The 23,648-nt window shown below is 43.2% G+C and overlaps 2 protein-coding genes across 6 annotated transcripts in view; one reads left to right on the top strand and one right to left on the bottom strand.

The window, feature by feature from the left end:
* The first annotated feature begins 316 nt into the window (after positions 1-316).
* On the top strand, positions 317-6,891 carry SMIM22 (small integral membrane protein 22). Of its 5 annotated transcripts, XR_015729868.1 has the most exons (5): positions 380-513; positions 2,338-2,510; positions 4,283-4,356; positions 5,808-6,602; positions 6,723-6,891. XR_015729868.1 is itself a non-coding variant. In XM_087878564.1 (4 exons), exons 2-4 carry the CDS (start codon positions 2,375-2,377, stop codon positions 5,853-5,855), a joined length of 258 nt encoding a protein of 85 aa, XP_087734690.1. In that variant the 5' UTR covers positions 317-506; positions 2,338-2,374; the 3' UTR covers positions 5,856-6,891. The 5 variants fall into 5 exon arrangements, 4 of the variants coding, with proteins under 4 accessions (XP_087734690.1, XP_087734689.1, XP_087734692.1 ...); XM_087878564.1 differs by having other exon boundaries at positions 317-506; positions 5,808-6,891; XM_087878563.1 differs by having other exon boundaries at positions 347-513; positions 5,808-6,891.
* A 311-nt stretch (positions 6,892-7,202) lies between these two features.
* The window catches only part of ROGDI (rogdi atypical leucine zipper), a 37,288-nt gene continuing 20,842 nt past the window's right edge, over positions 7,203-23,648 (bottom strand). The window contains exons 6-11 of the mRNA XM_034420501.3: positions 22,797-22,892; positions 17,882-17,980; positions 16,757-16,870; positions 11,352-11,401; positions 11,111-11,237; positions 7,203-8,180 (exon numbers count right to left, since the gene is read on the bottom strand). Coding sequence (XP_034276392.1) covers positions 8,139-8,180; positions 11,111-11,237; positions 11,352-11,401; positions 16,757-16,870; positions 17,882-17,980; positions 22,797-22,892 — 528 coding nt within the window. The 3' untranslated portion in view covers positions 7,203-8,138. The remainder of the gene's footprint in view (positions 8,181-11,110; positions 11,238-11,351; positions 11,402-16,756; positions 16,871-17,881; positions 17,981-22,796; positions 22,893-23,648) is intronic.

Raw genomic sequence — 23,648 nt, 5'->3', positions numbered from 1 at the left:
ATACATAACAGCCGCCTGTAAATCCACATTTCAAATGCTTCTAGTCTCTTCAAGTGGCTTTTTGTTAGAGACCAACTCTCCCTTCCATAGAGCAGGAGAGAAAAGATGCAGCATCTGACAAGCTTGATTTTCAGTCTTAGCCTTATGTTTCTCTTTTAGGGAAATAAAATATTCTGCCTTTTATAATATTTCCCAAAACGTTTCATTCTTCTAGGAGAGGGGTGGGTGCTAACTTTCTATATAAGGAAGAGTAAGCTACTCTGATTAGAAGTCACCTTTAGACCTGCCTCTTTTCTCTCTCTCTTTTCCTAGGCTAAGAGAAGAGGGTGTGTCTACCTTGGGCTCTGTTGTAAATCAACCTCCTCTTTAAGCAGAAACAGGAACAAGGAAGTGAAAACAAAAAGAAGAAAGAGAGACGAACCTATCACCATAGGCACCACGGAAAAATAGTCCTAGAAAGAGTTGCAGATTATTATTTTGTTTTCAACCAAGATTTCCCAGGAATTGTGAGTGGTGGGTAGTTGTTTAATTCATTCCTTTCTTTTCGTTTTCTTTTGCAAGGTGTCGTCTCCAAGTCTTTTTCAACTTTGCTTTTTTTCCCCCAACTTCCTCGGAGCTCTCCTTCTCCAAGGAAACTTTCCCCTCTACTTCTTCGCCAGGCGTTGGGAGTTTTTAAGCTCTGGGGGACAAAGGGGAATCCATTGCAGCCCCTGGGATTAAAAAGGTAACGGGAACTTGAGGAATGAATGTGCGTCGTTCGTTTTGAAGGTTTGTTTGGTTTTTAAAGGAGGAATCTGCAGGTATGAGGGATGCAGGAGGAACTGAAAACTTTGGGAAAGGATGGTGCGATTAGAAGGGACATGATAGTGTCTTCCAGCACTTCAGGGGCCGACACAGAGAAGGGGGGGGTCAACCTGCTCTCCAAAGCACCTGAGAGCAGGAGAAGAAATAACTGGTGGGAATTGATCAAGGAGAGTTCCAACCTAGAACCAAGGAGAAATTTCCTGACAGAATAATAAATCAGTGGAATGTCTTACTTCTAGAAGATGTGAATGCTCCATCACTGGAGGTTTTTTAAGAGGAGATTGAACAACCCTTTCTCTGGAATGGTATAGGGCAGTGATGCCATTGCATGCCAGGAAGGGGGGGCGGGGGAGGTTCACATGCGCGCGTGCCCACACCCATAATTCTATGCACCCTGCCCCGCACATGCCCCACTCCTTCCCCCCCACTCCTGGCACGCGATGGCTCAGTAGGCCCGTTTTTCTTTCTCACCTGGCTCCAGATCCTCTCTATGCATCTGGGGAGGGCGAAAACAGCCTTCCCCACTCCCTCGGAGCCCCTCCAGAGGCCCGAAATGACTCATTTTCCAATTTTCAGTTGGATAGGAAGTGACATTTTTTGCTGTCCCCAGCCTCCAGAGACTCCTAGAGAGGCTGAGACCTGAGCTGGCATGCCAGGCGACATGGTTCCCGCGTGCCACCTGTGGCACACATGCCATAGGTTCGCCATCACGGGTATAGAGTCTACTGTTTGAGCAGGGGGTTGGGCTAGAAGACCTCCAAAGCACCCGAGGGCAGGACAAGAAACAATGGTTGGAAATTAATCAAGGAGAGAAGCAACCTAGAACTAAGGAGAAATTTCCTGATGGCGAGGACAATTAACCGGTGGAACGGCTTGCCACCAGAAATTGTGGGCGCTGGAGATTTTTAAGAAGAGACTGGATAGTCACTTGTCTGGGATGGTATAGGTTCTCCTTGTTGGACTAGAAGACCTCCATGGTCCCTTCCAGCTCTATTCTATTCTAACTCTTTCTCCATTCTATTCTAAACTCCAAGAGGAGGAGCCTGGATAGCTCAACAGACAGAGCTCTGTAATTGAACGCCACCTGTCTGCAATTAAAGTAAGATCGAATCCCTCCAGGCTCAAGGTTGACTCAGCCTTCCATCCTTTCTAAGGTAGGTAAATTGAGGACCCAGTTTGTGGGGGCAATAAGCTGACTTTGTATAAAATATACAAAAGGATGAAGGCTATTGCTTAACGCATTGTAAGCCGCCCTGAGTCTCCGGAGAAGGGCGGCATATAAATCAAATTAAAAAAAAAGAAAAGACCCCTTCCAGTTCTGTTATTCTGTATTCTAAGACGGAGGCAAGCTTAAATTCTTTCACGTGAAGTTGGCTCTCTCCATTCAGATGTAGCCTGATCCTCTTTCCCCCCCGCCAATTCCTTCCAGTCTTATAACAACCTTTCATCACGCATGAACGATTGAACTTGAATGCTTTCCTGTGATTCGCAGAAGGGCAGTTATGTTGATAATCTGTTTTCCACTCTCGGCAGCTCAGACAGAATCGCCACAGTTGCGTGGAGGGACGAGATGGTGACTCTGGACAGAAATGTTGCTGAAGACATCAGCCAGCAGATCAACGATGCTCTGGGACGCCTGCAAAGCAAGCATCTCTTCCAAACCACCTGGGATATCGTCGCTTTTGCCATCTTCTTCACCTTCATGGGTAGGCGGAGGGGAGGAGAGGAAGAGTTCGGGTGGGCAGCCACGCTGCTTCTGGGGAGGCTTATTTGAGGTGGGCCTGCGCGGCGCAAACGGGTTGGGTGGGGCTTGAGTGCTCAGAAGAAAGATGGCACCGGTGGTGGGATTCAAATTTTTTTTACTACCGGTTCTGTGGGCGTGGTTTGGTGGGCGTGGCAGGGGAAGGATACTGTAAAATCTCCATTCCCACCCGACACCAGGGGAAAGGATACTGTAAAATCTCCATTCCCACCCCACTCCAGGGAAAGGATAATGTAAAATTTCCATTCCCACCCCACTCCAGGGAAAGGATACTGTAAAATCTCCATTCCCACCCCACTCCAGGGAAAGGATACTATAAAATCTCCATTCCCACCCCACTCCAGGGAAAGGATACTGTAAAATCTCCATTCCCACCCCACTCCAGGGAAAGGATACTGTAAAATTTCCATTCCCACCCCACTCCAGGGGGAAGGATACTGTAAAATCTCCATTCCCACCCCACTCCAGGGGGAAGGATACTGTAATTTCCGCTACCGGTTCTCCAGAACTGGTCAGAACCTGCTGAATACCACCTCTGGATGGCACCCTCCCAAAAGTGTAAGCAGAGATTTAGGAAGAAGCAAGAGCAACGAGGTCACAAATTAGCTTGGTGGAGCCAAATGGGCACAAGGTGCATCAATGGAAGAGAAAGATCCCATGGAAACTCCAAGTTTTCTACTATTCTACGCACTGCCCATAAAGCATACTGTTTGGCCTGCATCCTTCAGCAGTAAATCAACATCTATAGCTTCTTTGTCTACGTATGTCTGGTCTAGTGAAGAGGCTATAGGTGACATTATAGCAGTCTTCCAATATCTGAGGGGCTGTCACAGAGAAAAGGGGGGGTCAACTGAAGCAACATCTTCAGCATGTTGAGACTCTAGAAAGAGTGCAGAGAAGAGCAACCAGGATGATTAGGGGACTGGAGGATAAAACATATGATGAACGGTTGCAGGGACTGGGCATGGCTGGTCTAGTGAAGAGAAGGACCAGGGGAGACAGGATAGCAGCCTTCCAATATTTGAGGGGCTGCCACAGAGAGGAGAAAGGGGGTCAAGCTATTTTCCAAAGCACCTGAAGGCCAGACAAGGAACAATGGATGGAAACTGAACAAGGAGAGATTCAACCTAGAAATGAGGAATTTTCTGACAGTGAGAGCAATCAACCCATGGAAGAGAAGTTGCCTTCAGAAGTTGTGGAAGCTTCATCACTGGAGGCTTTCTAGAAGAGACTGGATTGCCATCTGTCAGAAAAGGTGTAGGGTCTCCTGCTTGGGTGGGGTGGGGTGGGTGGGTTGGACTAAATAATCTACAAGGTCCCTACAAAGTATCTGTATTATGAACTTACTGTGCAAAGTACCAGAAAGCAGGACAAGAAGCAATTGGTGGAAGGTTATGATAAAAGAGATTCAATCTAGAAGAAAAGGAGAAATTTCCTGACAGTGAGGACAGTTAACCAGAAGGTACAGGAGTTGCCTTCAGAAGTTGTGGATGCTCCATCACTGGAGGCTTTAAGAAGAGACTGGGCAGCCATTTGTCCGGAACAGGATAGGGTAACCTCTTGATAGGCAGGGGGTTGGATTAGAACACACCCAAGGTTCGTTCGAACCCTGTTATTCTATGTTCTGGGTAATGGAAGCCAGGATGGAGCAAAATCATCCTGGTTTCGGATTGGTCATAAATTTAGACTGACCCATTTTTTTTATCCCCATACCAGGGATGGTTCTCTTGCTGGGCATCCTTGCGTTGATCCGATGTTGCTGCTGTGATACTCCTAGTTCATATAAGAAGGTAAGCAGCTTCAAGGTCATGTTTCTCTCTCTCCCTCCTTCCCTCTCTCTCTCACACACACACAACAGGAAGTCCTCCTTCACTGTGTGTGTTCAGGCAGAAGTTGGACTATTGGTCCATCAGAGATGCTTGAATTAACACCGTTGTACTGAGCAGCGATGAAAATGTAGACCTAAATCATCCTTTCCAATGCCAGGATCCTGCGAGAACCCAACTTTCAGAAGCAGTGGTGAGATTCAATTTTTTTTTTACTATGGGTTCTGTGGGCGTGGCTTGGTGGGCGTGGCATGGGAAGGAGACTGCAAAATCCCCATTCCCTCACCACTCCTGGGGGAAAGGATATTGCAAAATCTCCATTCCCACCCCACTCTGGGGCCAGCCAGAGGTGGTATTTGCCGGTTCTCCGAACTACTCCAAATTTCCGCAACCGGTTCTCCAGAACCTGTTGAATTTCACCCCTGTTCAGAAGGCATCATTTCTTGACTTTGTGACTCTTGCTTGTAAAAACTTTGCCATAACTTCATCCCCCTGTATTTGCATCCTAAGTTGCTTTGGATGGTGACATGGGTAGCATGCAAATTTAAAACAATGATATGTGTAGTCCTCTTTTTTCTCTCCATACAAAAGGGTAAAAATTTCAGACAGAAGTCTAGGGTGCAGCACAGCTTCAACATCGACCCGACAGTGACAGTTAGAAGACCCTTGGGAACAAAATCTTAACTATTGTGGAGGACAAACTTAAGTTGCCTTTTTCTGTTTCAGCAAAATTTAGCTACCAATTCTGGAATCGAATTGTGGTTTAGCCTAGGAGTGAATAAATACAATTCCTGTTGGACAAATTTACCTTTTGTCATATAATCAGGGGTGAAATTCAGCAGGTTCTGGAGAACCAGTAGCGGGAATTTTGAGTTCGGAGAACCAGCAAATACCAGCTCTGGTTGGCTTGAGTGGGGAGGGAATGGGGATTTTGCAGTATCCTTCCCCTGGAGTGTGGTGGGAATGGAGATTTTGCAATATCTTTCCCCCAGGAGTGGGAGGGAATGGGGATTTTGCAGTATCCTTCCCCTGGAGTGGTGGGAATGGGGATTTTGCAGTATCCTTCCCCTGGAGTGGGGTGGGAATGGAGATTTTGCAATATCCTTCCCCCAGGAGTGGGGTGGGAATGGAGATTTTGCAATATCCTTCCCCTGCAACGCCTACCAAGCCACACTATGCCCACCAAGCTATGCCCACAGAAGGGATAGTAAAAAAAATTGAATTTCACCACTGCATATAATGCTTTTTTCTGATATTCTAAACCAGGACTGTCTAACTCACATTGTCACCACGTGACATATCACTATTTCCTTCCCCCCTTCGCTAAAATGGGGATGGGGGTGGCCATCGTGTGACGCATCCGAGCCGTGATATTTGACACCCCTGCTCTAAAACATTACTCTCTTTCATTACAGGTCAAGAAAAGAAAAGTTGGTATTGATAATATGGGCATGGAGCATTAGATTCCATATGACCAATTGCCTGAGCACCTGGCTTTACTGATTTTCCTCTGCTGTGCTGGAATTTATTGTAAGAAATCAGATTTCTTCTGGGAGGAACTGTGAGACAGGTGAGCCCTCTAGAGGCTTAGATGCTCAAAAGATGATTCTTAGTCCATGTCCATCTGCCATAAGCTGGGGCGAAAAATTCAACCATTCTCACTGTTGCCAACTATCAGCTGCTTCTGATCATTAGTAACAAGGAAAGGGCTAACTAAATACTGTGTTTCCCTGAAAATAAGACCGTGTGTTATATTCTTTTTGAACCCCGAAATAAGCGCTTGGCCTTATTTTCGGGGAGGTCTTATTATTTTGTGGCGCGTGGAGCAAGATGGGTCTCCTCTTGCCATCTTACCTGATTTCCAGTTCTGCGGATGCGCTCAAAAGCCCAATTGGGCTTATTATCAGGGGAGGGCTTATTTTTGGGGAAACAGGGTAGTTCATGAACAATGATCATCCTCTTTCGCAAACTCCTATCTTGTTGGTCTACCCGTTGGGTTTGTTAGCATGCGCTATAAAAATGGAGCGTCAATCACAATGTGTTTACTTCTTATTCCCATCAAGAACCAATAACTCATATCAATGCGTGAGCTGTTTCAATTGTCCTAAATTGGATTTTTCTATAGGAACAGCCCAGACCTTGTACCACCTTCGTATAGCATTATCCTTTTCGTATTACTGAAAATGTTTTTTATCAGTTCAGGATGCTTTGTACCAAGGGGTATCCAACTTTGGCAACTTTAAGACTTGCGGATTTCAACTCCCAGAATTCCCCAGCCAGCATGGATGGCTGGGGAATTCTGGGAGTTGAAGTCCGCAAGTCTTAAATAGTTGCCAAGGTTGGAACCCCACTGATTTATACCTTCTTGTTCTAATATCCCAGATTTGTTACTTTTCCAAGATCGGTGTCCTAATTTTCAATGTAAAATGTAATCGCTGATTACTGTGAACCTCTTGTTGTGTAGAGTTGCTGAATAAATTTAGATGGCTGTATAAGTGACTGAAGTTTAACAGGAGTTTTGTTTTGAAGTTCCTCTTCCACCCAAAATTTAACAGACCCGACAGAGGGCGGGGAAAATCTGCTTTTTTTGCACAAGATTAAAAAAAACACCAACTGGCTTGGATAAAGAATCCTTTTTTGTGTACAAAATGGACATCTGGGTCATTTTGGCCGAAGGCCGAATTTAGCCATTCTGGAGCGAACAGAAATTCATTCCATTTTGTCCATCTCTCATGCATGTCCCACCACCTCTCCCATATTCCCAAAATCCTGTGTCAAAGGTTCTCCTCCCAAAACACCAAGCCACGAAGCACGATAATCAGGGAGGTTTATTCCACACACAATATTAGGAGCACGGACTAGAATTCACGTTATGTGTAGCAGCAACTAACTTTGTTACCAAGGCCACCTTGGACTTATTCTACTGTTTGGTGGCCAGCGAAGATTCTCTGGAAGACCCGATGAAGCAGCAGTTGTCTATCTGCTTCTACAAAATAGGGGGGGGGGAACTACCACCAAAACCCAGCTGTCCCTTAACGCTTTTCAAAAAGACGACATTATGCAAGGGAACCGTCACTATGGTGCAAAAGGCTAGAGAAGGGGCAGGCACGAGGGAGAAGGAAACCCAAAAAATGACAAGGATTTGCCAAGAAAGGAACAAGGTGTGACCCACCCAGTGGTGAAATCCTGCCAGTTTTGTCCGTCTCGCGCGAGCGCCGCGTGGTTCGGCGAACTGGTAGCGACGGCAGTGCGAGGCTCCGCCCACCTGCCCAGATGTCGTTACTTCCTGGTTTTAATCAGGAAGTAACCCATTTTTGACCCTCTGCGCGCGCATTTCCGAACTGGTAGGGAAGGTAAGTAGATTTCACCCCTGGACCCACCCCATACTTGGCCTTTCTGAGACGAGCCCAAAGCAGGTTCAGCAAAGGCTGCTCTTCATCCCCACTCTTGTTTGTAACCACTTCCCCCCCTGCCCCGCAAATGGGGCACAGTTTGATCAGTTGTTTATTGGCTCAGCCTAATTTTGATGCCCACGGAAAGAAATGAACGTTACTTCTAAAGTGCTAATAAATAATGACATTCTGAATACAAAGATGCCAATGGCGGGCATTGCCTCCTGCCCATCGGCTACTACTGCCCATGGAGTGGCAGAATCTGGATGTTCTTCGCAGGTGAGAGTTTATATCATGAGACCTTCACTGGAAGGGAGTGGCCTGAAACTGACCGGATCACTCTCTGCGGGAAGATCAATAGGGCTGGTAGTTCCAGTAGCCGGAAAACACAGCAATCTGAGGAAAAGAAGAATACAAAAAGGAGATCAAAAGTTGTCGGGCAATTTTCCTATTGGGGGCAAAACCTTTGAATGTTAAGTCAGATATATGGTTCTTGTTGATTCACATTATCACGGCAGCAAGATTAGCGTATGCGCAGGAGTGGAAAAATCAATACTTACCGATAGATTTGAAAATAATATATAAAATTAATGAGTGTGCGGAATCAGATAGATTAACTAGATTGATCAATGGTAAAAAAGATTCAGAATTTTATAACAGTTGGAAAGTATGGTACGATTGGGTCCAGAAAAGGTGGGATAGAATAGACATATGATGATGTATATATATGATGGCAAATATGTATGTATAAAGGAATGATTTTATACTTATGGACAATGTAATCATATTATACCATGGTGGCAGGATTGTATATTTTATTTGTGTATTAGTGTATAGAATATATTAATAAAAATTATATATTTTAAAAAAGTTGTCGGGCAATAGGTAGTTAGCTCCAGTTCTTCAGCAGAGTCAAATCTGTAACGGGAAACGAGTCCCCAACCGACATTTCCCAAAAAAGGAAGTACTGCCTTGTTTTTACGCAAAGAACCTTGATTTTTTCTGAATGGGTCAAAAGGGGAATCTTTTGTTCCTCTGCACTGCGGCACTGGAGATGTCACAAATGCAGGCCAAATTGCCTAAAATGCAGCATCCCCCGCTTTTTCCCCCAGCACAATTTTCGTATATTTCTGCGCATTTTAATCAACAGTGTTATGGAAGGGACTGATAACTGGAGAGCTTGGATGGTAAGATAAGACAATGGCCTCTTGCTTTGCAATTATATTTTTTATAATTATAGAATGGAATGGAATGGAATGGAATATAGAATAGAATAGAATAGAATAGAATAGAATAGAATAGAATAGAATAGAATAGAATAGAATAGAATAGAATAGAATAGAATAGAAGTTCTTTATTGGCCAAATGTGATTGGACACACGAGGAATTTGTCTTTGGTGCAGATGCTCTCAGTGTACATAAAAAGAAAAGATACATTCATCAAGAATCACAAGGTACAACACTTAATGAAAGTCATAGGGAACAAATAAGCAATCAAATCGTATTAGGAAACGGTCAATATAAATCGTAAGGATACCAGCAACAAATTTACAGTCATATAGTCATAAGTGGGAGGAGATGGGTGATAGGAACAATGAGAAGATTAATAGTAATGCAGACTTAGTAACTAGTTTGACAGTGTTGAGGGAATTAGTTGTTAAGCAGAGTGATGGCGTTCGGGAGTAAACTGTTCTTGTGTCTAGTTGTTCTGGTGTGCAGTGCCCTATAGCGTCGTTTTGAGGGTAGGAGTTGAAACAATTTATGTCCAGGATGCGAGGGGTCTATAGATACTTTCCCAGCCCTCTTTTTGACTTGTGCAGTATACAGATCCTCAATGGAAGGCAGGTGGGTAGCCATTGTTTTTTCTGAAGTTCTTTTTTATCATTTATACTTTTGATATATAATATATATAATATGTAAATTTATAATATATAAATTTATAATTTATAATTATATGGCATTGCTTTACACAGAGGGGTCTGCGGGGTTTCATCAACAAAGTCACAATTATGGCTGCCTGGGGCAACCAAAGCTCTGTGTGTGTGTCAGTGTGTGTGTGTGTGCGCGCGTGCATGCGTGCATACAGGTTGGGTGATCACACGAACCCAGCCAACATCTGGACTTTTTTTGACCATACCTTGTAATGGTATATTGGGGAAAGACACAATATCCCTCAAACGCAATGTGAGGGCCCCCATCATGCGCCCCCCCCCACCCCACGTTTTGGCTTCCAGGTTGGTGCAGGAGGCTTTCCAGGCCCAAAACAGGGCGCGGGGCGCTATGCGAAGCCCCCCTCCCCATACCCCATTTTGGGCCTGGAAAGCCTTCTGCACCAAACTGCCCCCCCCCAATGCATGCGCCCCACCCAGTGGTGACATTAAATTTTTTTACTACCTGTTCTGTGGGCGTGGCGTGGCTTGGTTTGCATGGCAGGGGAAGGATACTGCAAAATCTCCATTCCCACCCAATCCTGGGGGAAGGATACTGCAAAATCTCCATTCCCTCCCCACCCCAGGGGAAGGATACTGCAAAATCCCCATTCCCTCCCCACCCCAGGGGAAGGATACTGCAAAATCCCCATTCCCTCCCCACCCCAGGGGAAGGATACTGCAAAATCCCCATTCCCTCCCCACCCCAGGGGAAGGATACTGCAAAATCCCCATTCCCTCCCCACTCCAGGGGAAGGATACTGCAAAATCTCCATTCCCTCCTCACTCCTGGGGGAAAGATACTGCAAAATCTCCATTCCCACCCCACCCCAGGGGAAGGATACTGCAAAATCCCCATTCCCTCCTCACTCCTGGGGAAAAGATACTGTAAAATCTCCATTCCCACCCCACTCCAGGGGAAAGATACTGCAAAATCTCCATTCCCTCCCCATTCCAGAGGAAGGATATTGCAAAATCCTCATTCCCTCCCCACTCCTGGGGGAAGGATCCTGCAAACTCTCCATTCCCACCCCACTCTGGGGCCCGCCAGAGGTGGTATTTGCTGGTTCTCCAAACTACTCAAACTTTCTGCAGAACCTGTCAGAACCTCCTGGATTTCACCTCTGGCCCTGCCCCCCGTGAATGCTCAGCAGAGATCCGAAGACTAGCTGGCCGGCAGGAGGTTCGCGCACATGTGCAGTAGAGCTGGGCTGGGACGACGGCTGGCGTGCCCGCAGAGGGCTCTGTGTGCCACCTGTGGCACGCGTGCCAGAGGTTTGCCATCACGGGTGTAGGGTCTCCTGGTTGGGCGGGGGAGAGGATCGGACTAGATGACCTACAAAATCTCTTCCAACTCTGATAATCTGTTAAAAACAACGTTCTCCCCGTTGACCTCACCTTATCCTTGAGCTGCTGGCAAAGCTGCAGGGAGACGGTGAAGAAAACGAGGGCATCGTTCAGCCAGGGTACCACACACTCCACCTTGTGCACGTGGCTGACTTCGTATCTTTGGTTACTGTACTCGCTGCGGAAGGAGAGAGAGAGGGGGGGGCTTCTGCTTTCGGTGACGCAACACAGAGAGAAAAGATCTGCTTTCTGCCCCCAAGGCAAGCCCTCCAGAAGGTGCTGTGGTACTTACAACATGGCCCCAGGGTTATGCAGGATGGACCCTCCAGCTGGCCGGAAGTTCTGAAAAAAACCAAATCAAATCAAAAGAATCCCATTTCTAGGGATTCGGTTTTTGCATGGAGATCCTGCCTAGGTGACGCTGTTGTCAGCCCCAAGACTGCTTTTTATTGCGACTGGCTACAATCACAGAATCTTGCACATTTGATCATGTTGTATCTTCTCGTCCTTCTTATACTTCTGCGAATTAGGGAGGTGTCCATCTGAGCTAGAAGGGACGCGGTGGCACGGTGATGGCACGGTGGGTCCGATAGGCCCGTTTTTTGCCCTCCCCAGTCTCCAGAGGCTTTCTAAGAGCCTGGGGAGGGCAAAAACAGCCTTCCCCATTCCCCGGAGGCCCTCTGGAGGCCAGAAACAGCCCATTTGCTGACTTCCGGTGGGCCCAGAAGGCCCAAAAATCAGCTGGCCAGTGCACCAGGGGTGGGTTCTAATTTTTTTTACTACCGGTTCTGTGGGTGTGGCTTATTTTGTGGGTGTGGCTTGGAGGTCATGTGACTAGGTGGGCGTGGCTAGCTGGTCAGTCATTTCTGGAAGGTCCTTGCACTTACGACCAGTCCTCGCACTTACGACCCAACTCATTTGTTTGCTTTTAACACTGATCAGCTGTAGGGTGGCCCTTTGAAGCCCCGCGGCAAGAGTTTAAACAGTTTTTTTTCCTCTAGTCATCAGCTGGGACTCAGGAGGCAACAATAGATTGGGGGTGAGACCAAATAAAAGGTAAGAATAATGTGGGGGGAAATAGATTGGGGGGCAGGGGGGATAACTGGTTTGGTGACGTCATATCGTCACCGCTACCGGCTCGGCCGAACCGGACCGAACCGGGAGGAGCCCACCACTGCAGTGCATGCATGTATGCTGGAGCTGAGCTAGGGCAACGCTTGCGTGCCCACCAATATGGCTCCGTGTGCCACCTGTGGTACGCGTGCCATAGGTTTGCCGTCAAGGGTATAGGGTCTCCTGCTTGGGGAGGGGGTTGGACTAGATGACCTACAAGGTCCCTTCCAACTCTGTTAATCTGTCATTTGTAATCTGTAAGAAGCTTCTTCAGCTCTGACTGGATGAATCCTTCCACTCCCCACCATCCAGTCAGAGCTGAAGAAGCTTCTTGGATGAGAAGCGAAACGCCTTCAAAAGAAAAAAACCAGAGAATCCAGTTGCCTCTTGGGAAAAAAAGCACCTTTGGGACAACCAAAACCTGGATGACTAAGAATCTCGATAACCATCTGGGGAACTATCGCTCACTTAGGTTGCTTAATGCAGATCCTGGGCATAGCCCCACGCTATTGTTCTTGCTACTTCTGGCTTTCCCAGTTCTCCCCCTCCTCCGTTCCTCCCCACCCACCCAAAAACAGCAATCTTGTGAAATAGAGGGAGTAGCCAATGGGAGGGAGAGTCGTCCCTGAAGAGTCATCCAGTGTCAGCCTTTCCAAGAAAACCAGACAGGAAACAGATGTTAAGACAGATGTGTTAATTCAGCTTTACTGTACAGCTACGTTAACAAAATCTTGCAAGTTTGAGAGCTATGAATGCACCAAATCTCTCACTGTCTTGCAGGAAGTTAGCACCCACCCCTCTCCTAGGAAAATGAAATATTCGAGGAAATATTAAAAAGGCAGAATATTGTATTTTCCCTAAAGGAGAAACATGTTTCTAAAGACATAGAGCCTCGGCTTCCTGCCCCCCCACCCCCGCTCTCCCCAGCAGATATTTTGGTGCCAACTTATCTACAAGACAAAGGCTGGGCCAGCTTATCTACAACACAAAAGATGCACCCTCAGGACATGAGCGCACACTCCAGATCCAAACCAGGACAAAGCCATAATAGGAAGTGCCCAAAGCACCCTTCATGCCCAGAGAGGGCATAAAACTCAGGCACTCTCAGCATCTCTCCCCTTTTTTTCTTCACCCAACATCTTCAAGGCATTTGATCCTGTCCACCATTAAAAACCATCTTTCCAAGCATTCTCCATGTTTCCAGTGTCTTTTTTTCTCCGCTTGTAACTGAACCCAGAAGGACATTTTTTCCAACAGTCTCTTTTTACAGCCCGGTAATTTGGAGAGGTTGTCTCTGTTTTTGTGTATCTTTCTCTGCCTGTTATGCAGCTGCGGGCTAGGCCTGCTCTTATCTGACTGTTCCCTAAGGCAGCATCTCATCCCTTCCGCCATTCCCTTGACGTCATTCTCATCTGCCATTTCATCCAGGGAACTTCTCTGGTTGAGCAGGGATTAGAACAAGACTAAGGGGCAAAGACGCTGAGCTTCTTGATCGAAAGGTCGGCAGTTCAGCGGTTCGAATCCCTAGTGCCGTGTAAGGGGGTGAGCTCCTGTCACTTGTCCCAGCTTCTGCCAACCTAGCAGTTCGAAAGCACGTAAAAAAATGCAAGTAGAAAAATAGGGACCACCTTTGGTGGGAAGGTAACAGCGTTCCGTGCACCTTTGGTGTTGAGTCATGCCGGCCACATGACCACGGAGACGTCTTTGGACAGCGCTGGCTCTTTGGCTTTGAAACGGAGATGAGTACCTGCCCCCTAGAGTTGGGAACGACTAGGACATATGTACAAGGGGAACCTTTTACCTTTTCCTCTGTGCCAGATCAAAACCTTCACTGTTACATCGCTCCGATGTAGAAGGTTTGGCTGATTGGGCAAAACTGGTGATATGCAGCCTTCCCCCGCCCCAACGTGCCATCATTCTTCCCATTTTAGCAACAGGAAGTAGAAGAAACGAGGTTGAGAACTGAAGAAACATCTTGGACGAGGAGCAAGGAAAAAAAACAATCACCAAGAAAAAAATCCAGTTGCCTTTTTGGAAAAGCAACTTTGGGACACTCAACGGATGATAAAAAAGGAACGTTAAAGCCTTTGGTCCCTGTTTTTTTTAGAGAGTAGGACAGACTGTACCTACTTCCAGAATAACACTGATAAAATCTCCCCTCTTGTGTGATGGCTTATTGATGGAAATTTATGCTGTTGTTTTTTTTTTTTTTAAATAAATGAAAACTCTCTGAACCTTGTTAATAACCTCTTTTGGTTGCACATCTATTTTATGTCAGTCTGAACAGAGTATTTAGTGGGTTTTTTTGGCATTTTAATTCAGTCCTTATCTGTGTTACCGTTTCTTATTTCTTAAAAGAGCCAGAGACCACAAACTAACTAATCAGAGATTGGTTAACCATATTTATAATAGAGCCTTGGTGGCGCTGAAGATTAAAGTGCTGTTAAGTAACACCAGCTGCCTGCAATTACTGCAAGTTCGAATCTCACCAGGCTCAAGGTTGACTCAGCCTTCCGTCCTTTCGAGGTAGGTAAAATGAGGACCCGGATTGTGGGGGCAATAAACTGACTTTGTATAAAAAGGACATGGCTTAGGGGGGGCCAAAAGCCCTACTAAGCAGGTATATACAAAAGTATGAAGGCTATTGCTTAACGCATTGTAAGCCGCCCTGAGTCTCCAGAGAAGGGCGGCATATAAATCGAACCAATAAATAAATATTTCACAACATTCTGCAATGCAAGGTTGATATGGGACATATAACAAAATTGTGTAACTGCTTCTGGAAAGGTTCTTTTAACCACAGGTTATTTTTGACCAAGGTTAACATTGCTGAAACGTCATAAAATGGGCCCCTTCTTGTATAAAGGGCAGAAGGAAGAGGCCTCGAAGGACAGGAAGAAAAGCCGTTACCAAGGCAACAGCTAGATAAGAGGGGTTTGGACCAGAGAAAGTATCTTGAGAAAACATTTCAGATAAACATCTTACTAGTTCACATGAAGATAAAGACAGGGAGGGGAAATACATTCAGATCTGCAAGATTATGTTACCGCAGCTGTTACAACCAAAGGAGTCCTAACTTATATGACGTTAGAATATAGAATGATAGGGCTGGAAGGGAGCTTGGAGGTCTTCTAGTCCAGCCCCTCCCACCCCCACCCACCCCCATGGTCAAGGCAGGAGACCTTGTACCATCCCAGTCAAATGGTTGTCCAGTCTATTTTTGAAAACCTCCAGCAATGGAGGACTCACAAGTCCATATAAATTGAGGGGGGTCAACTTATTCTCCAAAGCACCGGAGGACAGGACAAGAATCGATGGATGGAAACTAACCAAGGAGAGAAGCAACCTGGAGTTTAGGAGAAACTTCCTGACAGTGAGAACAATTAACCAGTGGAACGTCTTGCCTTCAGAAGTTGTGGGTGCTCTATCACTGGAGGAAGAGGAGGGGAGAGGGAGAGGGAGAAGAGAGGAAAGGAAAAGGGAAAGAAGAAAGGAAAAGGAAACGAAAGGAAGGGAAGGAAAGGAAGAAAGGAAAAGGAAAGGAAATGAAAGGAAAGGAAGAGAAGGGAAAGGGAAGGGAAGGGAAGGGAAGGGAAGGAAAGGAAAGGAAAGGAAAGGAAAGGAAAGGAAAGGAAAGGAAAGGAAAGGAAGAGAAGGGAAAGGAAAAGAAGGGAAGGGAAGGAAGAAAGGAAAAGGAAACGAAGGGAAGGGAAGGGAAGGGAAGGGAAGGAAAGGAAAGGAAAGGAAAGGAAAGGAAAGGAAAGGAAAGGAAAGGAAAGGAAAGGAAAGGAAAGGAAAGGAAAGAAAAAATGAAGGGAAGGAAAATGAAGGGAAGGAAAGGAGAGGAGAGGAGAGAGGAGTGGAAAGGACAACCATCTATCTGTAATTGTATAGGGTCTTTTGCTTGGGGTTGGACTAGAAGACCTCCAAGGTCTCTTCCAGCTCTATTCTATTCTAAAAAACAATTCCAGGAGGCAAGTTACTCCAGTGATTAATTATCCTCACTCTCCGAATGTTTCTCCTTACTTCTAGGTTGGATGATGTTGGTTTCTCAGTCTGGTTTTAAGACTCAATGGTCCCTTTTTTGAAGACACACCAAACCCAGAAGCTCCCCCCTAGAGTTTAGTCACTCTGTGTGTGTGTGTGTGTGTGTGAGAGAGAGAGAGAGAGAGAGAGAGAGAGAGAGCCCTCGACTTACAACCACAATTGAACTCGAAATTTCTGTTGGTAAGTGAGGCGGCCGTTAAGGGAGTTTTGTCCCGTTTCAACCACCTTTCTTGCCACGGCAGTTAAAGTGAATCTGACTTCCCCCATTGACTCTGCTCGTCAGAAGGTGACGAAAGGGGAAATCACACGATCCCGGGGGAAGGGGATACAATGCGACCATCATAAATCTGAACCCGTTGCCACAAGCATCCGAATTTTGACCGCGTGACCATGGTCGTTAAGTGTGGGAAAAACGATCCTAGGGTGACCTTTTTTTCCAGGGCCGCCGTAAACTTCGAATGGTCACGAAACGAATGACTGTTAAGCATAGAACTACCTTTAATAGCCAAGTGCTGAGGAGGGTATCTGCTTCCGTACCTTTGTGGAACTGGGCTGCAAAGGATGCAACTGGTAGACCGTTAAGCAGACCTTATTTAGGTTGATGTAGAAATTGATCAGGATGTCTGGAGGCAGAGATGGAGTGAACATTTTCTGGGGAGAAAGAAAGTGGACAAACCCAGCGTATTAATATACTTCAGCCAGCAGTCTGAATTATCAGTTTTCTCACACTCTAAAGCAGGGGTGTAAAACTCAAGGCCCGGTGGGGCCCCGGATCTGGCCTGTGAGGTGCTTAGAACTGGCCCTGGAAACAGCGAAGGACCGGCCCGCAGTGCCTCTGCCAGCGAAAACGGAGCTCCGGGGGTGGGGGGCTGCAGGCATGCCCCCTCCCCCGGCTCTGTTTTTGCTGGCAGAGGGCTAGCAAAACAAACTAAAATCAAAACAAAAGGAGAAATGTTTCCCCTTTTGCATTTGAGCGTGCAAGAAGGGGAAGGAAAGGAGAAAGGAAAAGATGGGAAGATGGGAAGAGAGCAAAGAAGGAAAACGAAGGAAAGAGTGGAAGGAAGAAAAAAGGAGGATGAAGAGGGGAGGAAAAGGAAGGAAGTAGGGAGAGAGGAAGGAAAAAGGAAGGAAGGAAGGAAGGAAGGAAGGAAGGAAGGAAGGAAGGAAGGAAGGAAGGAAGGAAGGAAGAGCAATAGCACTTAGACTTATATACTGCTTCACAGTGCTTTTACAGCCCTCTCTAAGCAGTTTACAGAATCAGAATATTGCCCCCAACAATCTGGGTCCTCATTTTACCCACCTTGGAAGGATGGAAGGTGGGAGGGAGGCAGGAAGGAAGGGAAAGAAATAGGGGAAGGAAGAAAGGAGAATGAAGAGGGGAGGAAAAGGAAGGAAGGAGGGAGGAAGGAAGGAAAAAGGAAGGAAGGAAGGAAGGAGGGAGGGAGGGAGGGAGGTTATAATCAGAGGGAGCGTCTGGGGGAAGTCCTGCCTTAGCACTTGGCCACCACAGGCGCCCCCGACACAAGTGATGCCGAGCTGGCCATGCCTCCCACGGCCCCTGAGGTCAAACACAACCCTGATGCGGCCCTCAATGAAATTGAGTTTGAGACCCCTGCTCTAAAGGTTCACCTGCCCCGTCCCCCCCCGTCCCCCCAATGTTACCGTGAGTCCACTGCTGGCGATCTCTGGCAAGCTCAGAGTGGCCGGAGTGGTCAGCCGATTCCGTGCTCGTGTCAGCTGCAGCATCACAGCATCCATCAGCTGGGGCGGAGAAGAAGAAGAAGACAAAAAAACAGCATAGAGTCTTGCTTAGGTTGATCTGGGAATGGGGTTGCTGTTAGCCTCCCCCGCTCCTTTCCAGACAAGGAAATCAACTCCACAAGACAATTAGCAGAATATCAGAGATGGAAGGGGCCTTGGAGGGCTTCTAGTCCAACCCTTTGCTCAAGCAGGAGACCCTCTACCAATTCCAGTAAAAGTGGCTGTCCAGTCTTCTTCTTAAAAGCCTCCTTTTTTTTCTTGTTTTCCTCCCCCCCAAAAGGTAGGTGCGTCTTATACTCCGGTGCATCTTGTAGTCCGAAAAATACAGTATCTTGTCTTTTTATGTACACTGAGAGCGTATGCACCAAAGACAAATTCCTTGTGTGTCCAATCACACTTGGCCATTAAAAAAATTCTATTCTGTTCTGTTCTGTTCTGTTCTGTTCTGTTCTATTCTATTCTATTCTATTCTATTCTATTCTATTCTATTCTATTCTATTCTATTCTATTCTTTCCTAATTCTATTCTATTCTATTCTATTCTATTCTATTCTATTCTATTCTATTCTATTCTATTCTATTCTATTCTATTCTTTCCTAATTTCATTCTATTCTATTCTATTCTATTCTATTCTATTCTATTCTATTCTATTCTATTCTTTCCTAATTCTATTCTATTCTATTCTATTCTATTCTATTCTATTCTATTCTATTCTATTCTATTCTTTCCTAATTTCATTCTATTCTATTCTATTCTATTCTATTCTATTCTATTCTATTCTATTCTATTCTTTCCTAATTTCATTCTATTCTATTCTATTCTATTCTATTCTATTCTATTCTATTCTATTCTATTCTATTCTATTCTATTCTATTCTTTCCTAATTTCATTCTATTCTATTCTATTCTATTCTATTCTATTCTATTCTATTCTTTCCTAATTTCATTCTATTCTATTCTATTCTATTCTATTCTATTCTATTCTTTCCTAATTTCATTCTATTCTATTCTATTCTATTCTATTCTATTCTATTCTATTCTATTCTTTCCTAATTTCATTCTATTCTATTCTATTCTATTCTATTCTATTCTATTCTATTCTATTCTATTCTATTCTATTCTATTCTTTCCTAATTCTATTCTATTCTATTCTATTCTATTCTATTCTATTCTATTCTATTCTTTCCTAATTTCATTCTATTCTATTCTATTCTATTCTATTCTATTCTATTCTATTCTATTCTATTCTATTCTTTCCTAATTTCATTCTATTCTATTCTATTCTATTCTATTCTATTCTATTCTATTCTATTCTATTCTATTCTTTCCTAATTTCATTCTATTCTATTCTATTCTATTCTATTCTATTCTATTCTATTCTTTCCTAATTTCATTCTATTCTATTCTATTCTATTCTATTCTATTCTATTCTATTCTATTCTATTCTATTCTTTCCTAATTTCATTCTGTTCTATTCTATTCTATTCTATTCTATTCTATTCTATTCTATTCTATTCTATTCTTTCCTAATTTCATTCTATTCTATTCTATTCTATTCTATTCTATTCTATTCTATTCTATTCTATTCTTTCCTAATTTCATTCTATTCTATTCTATTCTATTCTATTCTATTCTATTCTATTCTATTCTATTCTATTCTAGTCTAGTCTAGTCTAGTCTAGTCTAGTCTAGTCTAGTCTAGTCTAGTCTAGTCCAGTCTAGTCTAGTCTAGTCTAGTCTAGTCTAGTAAAGTGTTTGCAAGCCATTGGCACATGTGTCATATAGACACCAGTGGAGGCAGAGAGTATCTCCACCCCTATGTGGAAAGGAGGGGCTTACCCTCCTCCAACCTTTTCCACCTTGCTCGCTCTCTCCATCTCTCTCTTTTCATGTTTGTTCCTCATGAGACTTGATCTCTGTTGTACATAGTTAAAATGCTTTATCATATGAATAAATACGTTTAAGACATTTATTTATGCATCTGCCTCTGAACTCTTCTATGCTCCTGGGTGCTTCTACGATCCCAATTCCTCTATTCTATTCTATTCTATTCTATTCTATTCTATTCTATTCTATTCTATTCTATTCTATTCTATTCTTTCCTAATTTCATTCTATTCTATTCTATTCTATTCTATTCTATTCTATTCTATTCTATTCTATTCTTTCCTAATTTCATTCTATTCTATTCTATTCTATTCTATTCTATTCTATTCTATTCTATTCTATTCTTTCCTAATTTCATTCTATTCTATTCTATTCTATTCTATTCTATTCTATTCTATTCTATTCTATTCTATTCTATTCTATTCTATTCTATTCTATTCTTTCCTAATTTCATTCTATTCTATTCTATTCTATTCTATTCTATTCTATTCTATTCTTTCCTAATTTCATTCTATTCTATTCTATTCTATTCTATTCTATTCTATTCTATTCTTTCCTAATTCTATTCTATTCTATTCTATTCTATTCTATTCTATTCTATTCTATTCTATTCTTTCCTAATTTCATTCTATTCTATTCTATTCTATTCTATTCTATTCTATTCTATTCTATTCTATTCTATTCTATTCTTTCCTAATTTCATTCTATTCTATTCTATTCTATTCTATTCTATTCTATTCTATTCTATTCTATTCTATTCTATTCTTTCCTAATTTCATTCTATTCTATTCTATTCTATTCTATTCTATTCTATTCTATTCTATTCTTTCCTAATTCTATTCTATTCTATTCTATTCTATTCTTTCCTAATTTCATTCTATTCTATTCTATTCTATTCTATTCTATTCTATTCTATTCTATTCTTTCCTAATTTCATTCTATTCTATTCTATTCTATTCTATTCTATTCTATTCTATTCTATTCTATTCTATTCTATTCTATTCTATTCTTTCCTAATTTCATTCTATTCTATTCTATTCTATTCTATTCTATTCTATTCTATTCTATTCTATTCTATTCTATTCTATTCTATTCTATTCTATTCTTTCCTAATTTCATTCTGTTCTGTTCTGTTCTGTTCTATTCTATTCTATTCTATTCTATTCTATTCTATTCTATTCTATTCTATTCTATTCTATTCTATTCTATTCTATTCTTTCCTAATTTCATTCTATTCTATTCTATTCTATTCTATTCTATTCTATTCTATTCTATTCTATTCTATTCTTTCCTAATTCTATTCTATTCTATTCTATTCTATTCTATTCTATTCTATTCTATTCTTTCCTAATTTCATTCTATTCTATTCTATTCTATTCTATTCTATTCTATTCTATTCTATTCTATTCTATTCTATTCTATTCTTTCCTAATTTCATTCTATTCTATTCTATTCTATTCTATTCTATTCTATTCTATTCTATTCTATTCTATTCTATTCTATTCTTTCCTAATTTCATTCTATTCTATTCTATTCTATTCTATTCTATTCTATTCTATTCTTTCCTAATTTCATTCTGTTCTATTCTATTCTATTCTATTCTATTCTATTCTATTCTATTCTATTCTATTCTATTCTATTCTATTCTTTCCTAATTTCATTCTATTCTATTCTATTCTATTCTATTCTATTCTATTCTATTCTATTCTATTCTATTCTATTCTATTCTTTCCTAATTTCATTCTATTCTATTCTATTCTATTCTATTCTATTCTATTCTATTCTATTCTATTCTAGTCTAGTCTAGTCTAGTCTAGTCTAGTCTAGTCTAGTCTAGTCTAGTCTAGTCTAGTCTAGTCTAGTCTAGTCCAGTCCAGTCCAGTCCAGTCCAGTCCAGTCCAGTCTAGTAAAGTGTTTGCAAGCCATTGGCACATGTGTCATATAGACACCAGTGGAGGCAGAGAGTATCTCCACCCCTATGTGGAAAGGAGGGGCTTACCCTCCTCCAACCTTTTCCACCTTGCTCGCTCTCTCCATCTCTCTCTTTTCATGTTTGTTCCTCATGAGACTTGATCTCTGTTGTACATAGTTAAAATGCTTTATCATATGAATAAATACGTTTAAGACATTTATTTATGCATCTGCCTCTGAACTCTTCTATGCTCCTGGGTGCTTCTACGATCCCAATTCCTCTATTCTATTCTATTCTATTCTATTCTATTCTATTCTATTCTATTCTATTCTATTCTATTCTATTCTATTCTATTCTATTCCTATTCCATGTGGATTTGGTCATTTAACCATTTTTAGAAATTAGAAAGTTCCACAGCTAACAGTCATGGCCACAGTGGGTGAAAAGAATAAGTTCTATCAATTAAACATTAAAGCATGTTAACAATAATTAAAAACATCCCGTGGTCACGTGACTAGGATTTACAACATTTTAAAATTCATTTAATGAATTTATCTGCTGCCCATCTTGTAAATGAAGCCATTCTGGGCAGCTACCACAGCATTAATAAGTTAAAATCAATAAATAACGAATAGGTATCTTTAAAAGAATAAAAGTAGAAATTCCAGTTAAGGTAAAATTATAGTTAAAAGACGAGGGAGGGAGGGAAACAGGGTTTTTTGCCGAAAACCGGCATTTAGTTTTGGTTTCGGACAAAACCCACCCCTAGCGAACCGTGGGTTTGCTAAAACGACCATGGTGATTCATTTAACAACCGACACCAAAAAAAAAGGAAGTCTAAAATCATGTCAATCTGGTGACAACCCGTTTAACGACTGCCATGACTTACAACTGTAATTGCTGGCCTTAATTACGGTCATAGGTCGAGGATCGTGTGTCAGAAATTTGGGGTTCGGAACTGCTCAAACGTTGTCTGGTTTGGTCTGGTTGAAAGCTCGGAAGCAGAATCCTTGGCTCACCTTGAGAACCTCGGAACCTGTCTTGAACTGGTAATTGGTGCTCCGGTTGGTAAGCAGGTAGACCGCTTGGTTGACATGGTTCCTTGCATCCTGGATCTGAAAAAGAAACCAAAGTCAGATAAGAGACAAACACACACACCCCTCTCTCTCACCAGCGGCCAGCTCATCTGGCAGCAGATTCAGACAGTGAGGAGGTTGGGAAGGGACATGGGGCAGTCCTGGAGTCTGGGGAAGGCTCTGATGAGAGCTCTGTGTCTGAGGCAGAGAGAGGGCCAGGGCCGTCTAACAGTTGTCAGCTGCCTTCAGAGTCGGACATCAGTGGGGCAGACAAACAGCTGGAGCCTGTTCCCAGTGTGTGCCTGTGCAGAGTTGCCAGGCGAAGGGAACAGCTAAAGAACAAGGGTCGACTCAGGAGTAAGGCTGCAGGTGGACGATGAATGGCCCCTCCCAGAAGGAATAAAAGAGGAGCGAAAGGGAAGTGGAGTTTGCAAGAGACAATTAGTTCATTCCTGCATTCTTGCCAAGTATTGCGGTGTCTGAAAGATATCAGCCTGGCCAATCTCCAAGCCTGATAAAGGTCAGTAATTGTGAACTATCTTGAAAGACTGTGGGAAAGACTTTGCTGGAGAGGAATTTAGAAGGGGTTTTTGTTGGGACAAGGATTCTGCTTCGTGGTTTGGGGAAGCCTAGGTCATAACACTCACTCACACATACACAGGGACAAAGCACAGGATGGCCCAGATTCAGTCTAGGACAGGGGCCTCCAACCTTGGCAACCTTTTAAGACTTGTGGACTTCAACTCCCAGAATTCCTCAGCCAGCTGAAGAACTCTGGGAGTTGAAGTCGCACAA

Source organism: Pantherophis guttatus, chromosome 14, assembly GCF_059756535.1.
Source record: "Pantherophis guttatus breed Tessera chromosome 14, ASM5975653v1, whole genome shotgun sequence".
Taxonomy (NCBI): Eukaryota; Metazoa; Chordata; class Lepidosauria; order Squamata; family Colubridae; genus Pantherophis; species Pantherophis guttatus.
This window is presented reverse-complemented; position numbering and strand designations above follow the sequence as displayed.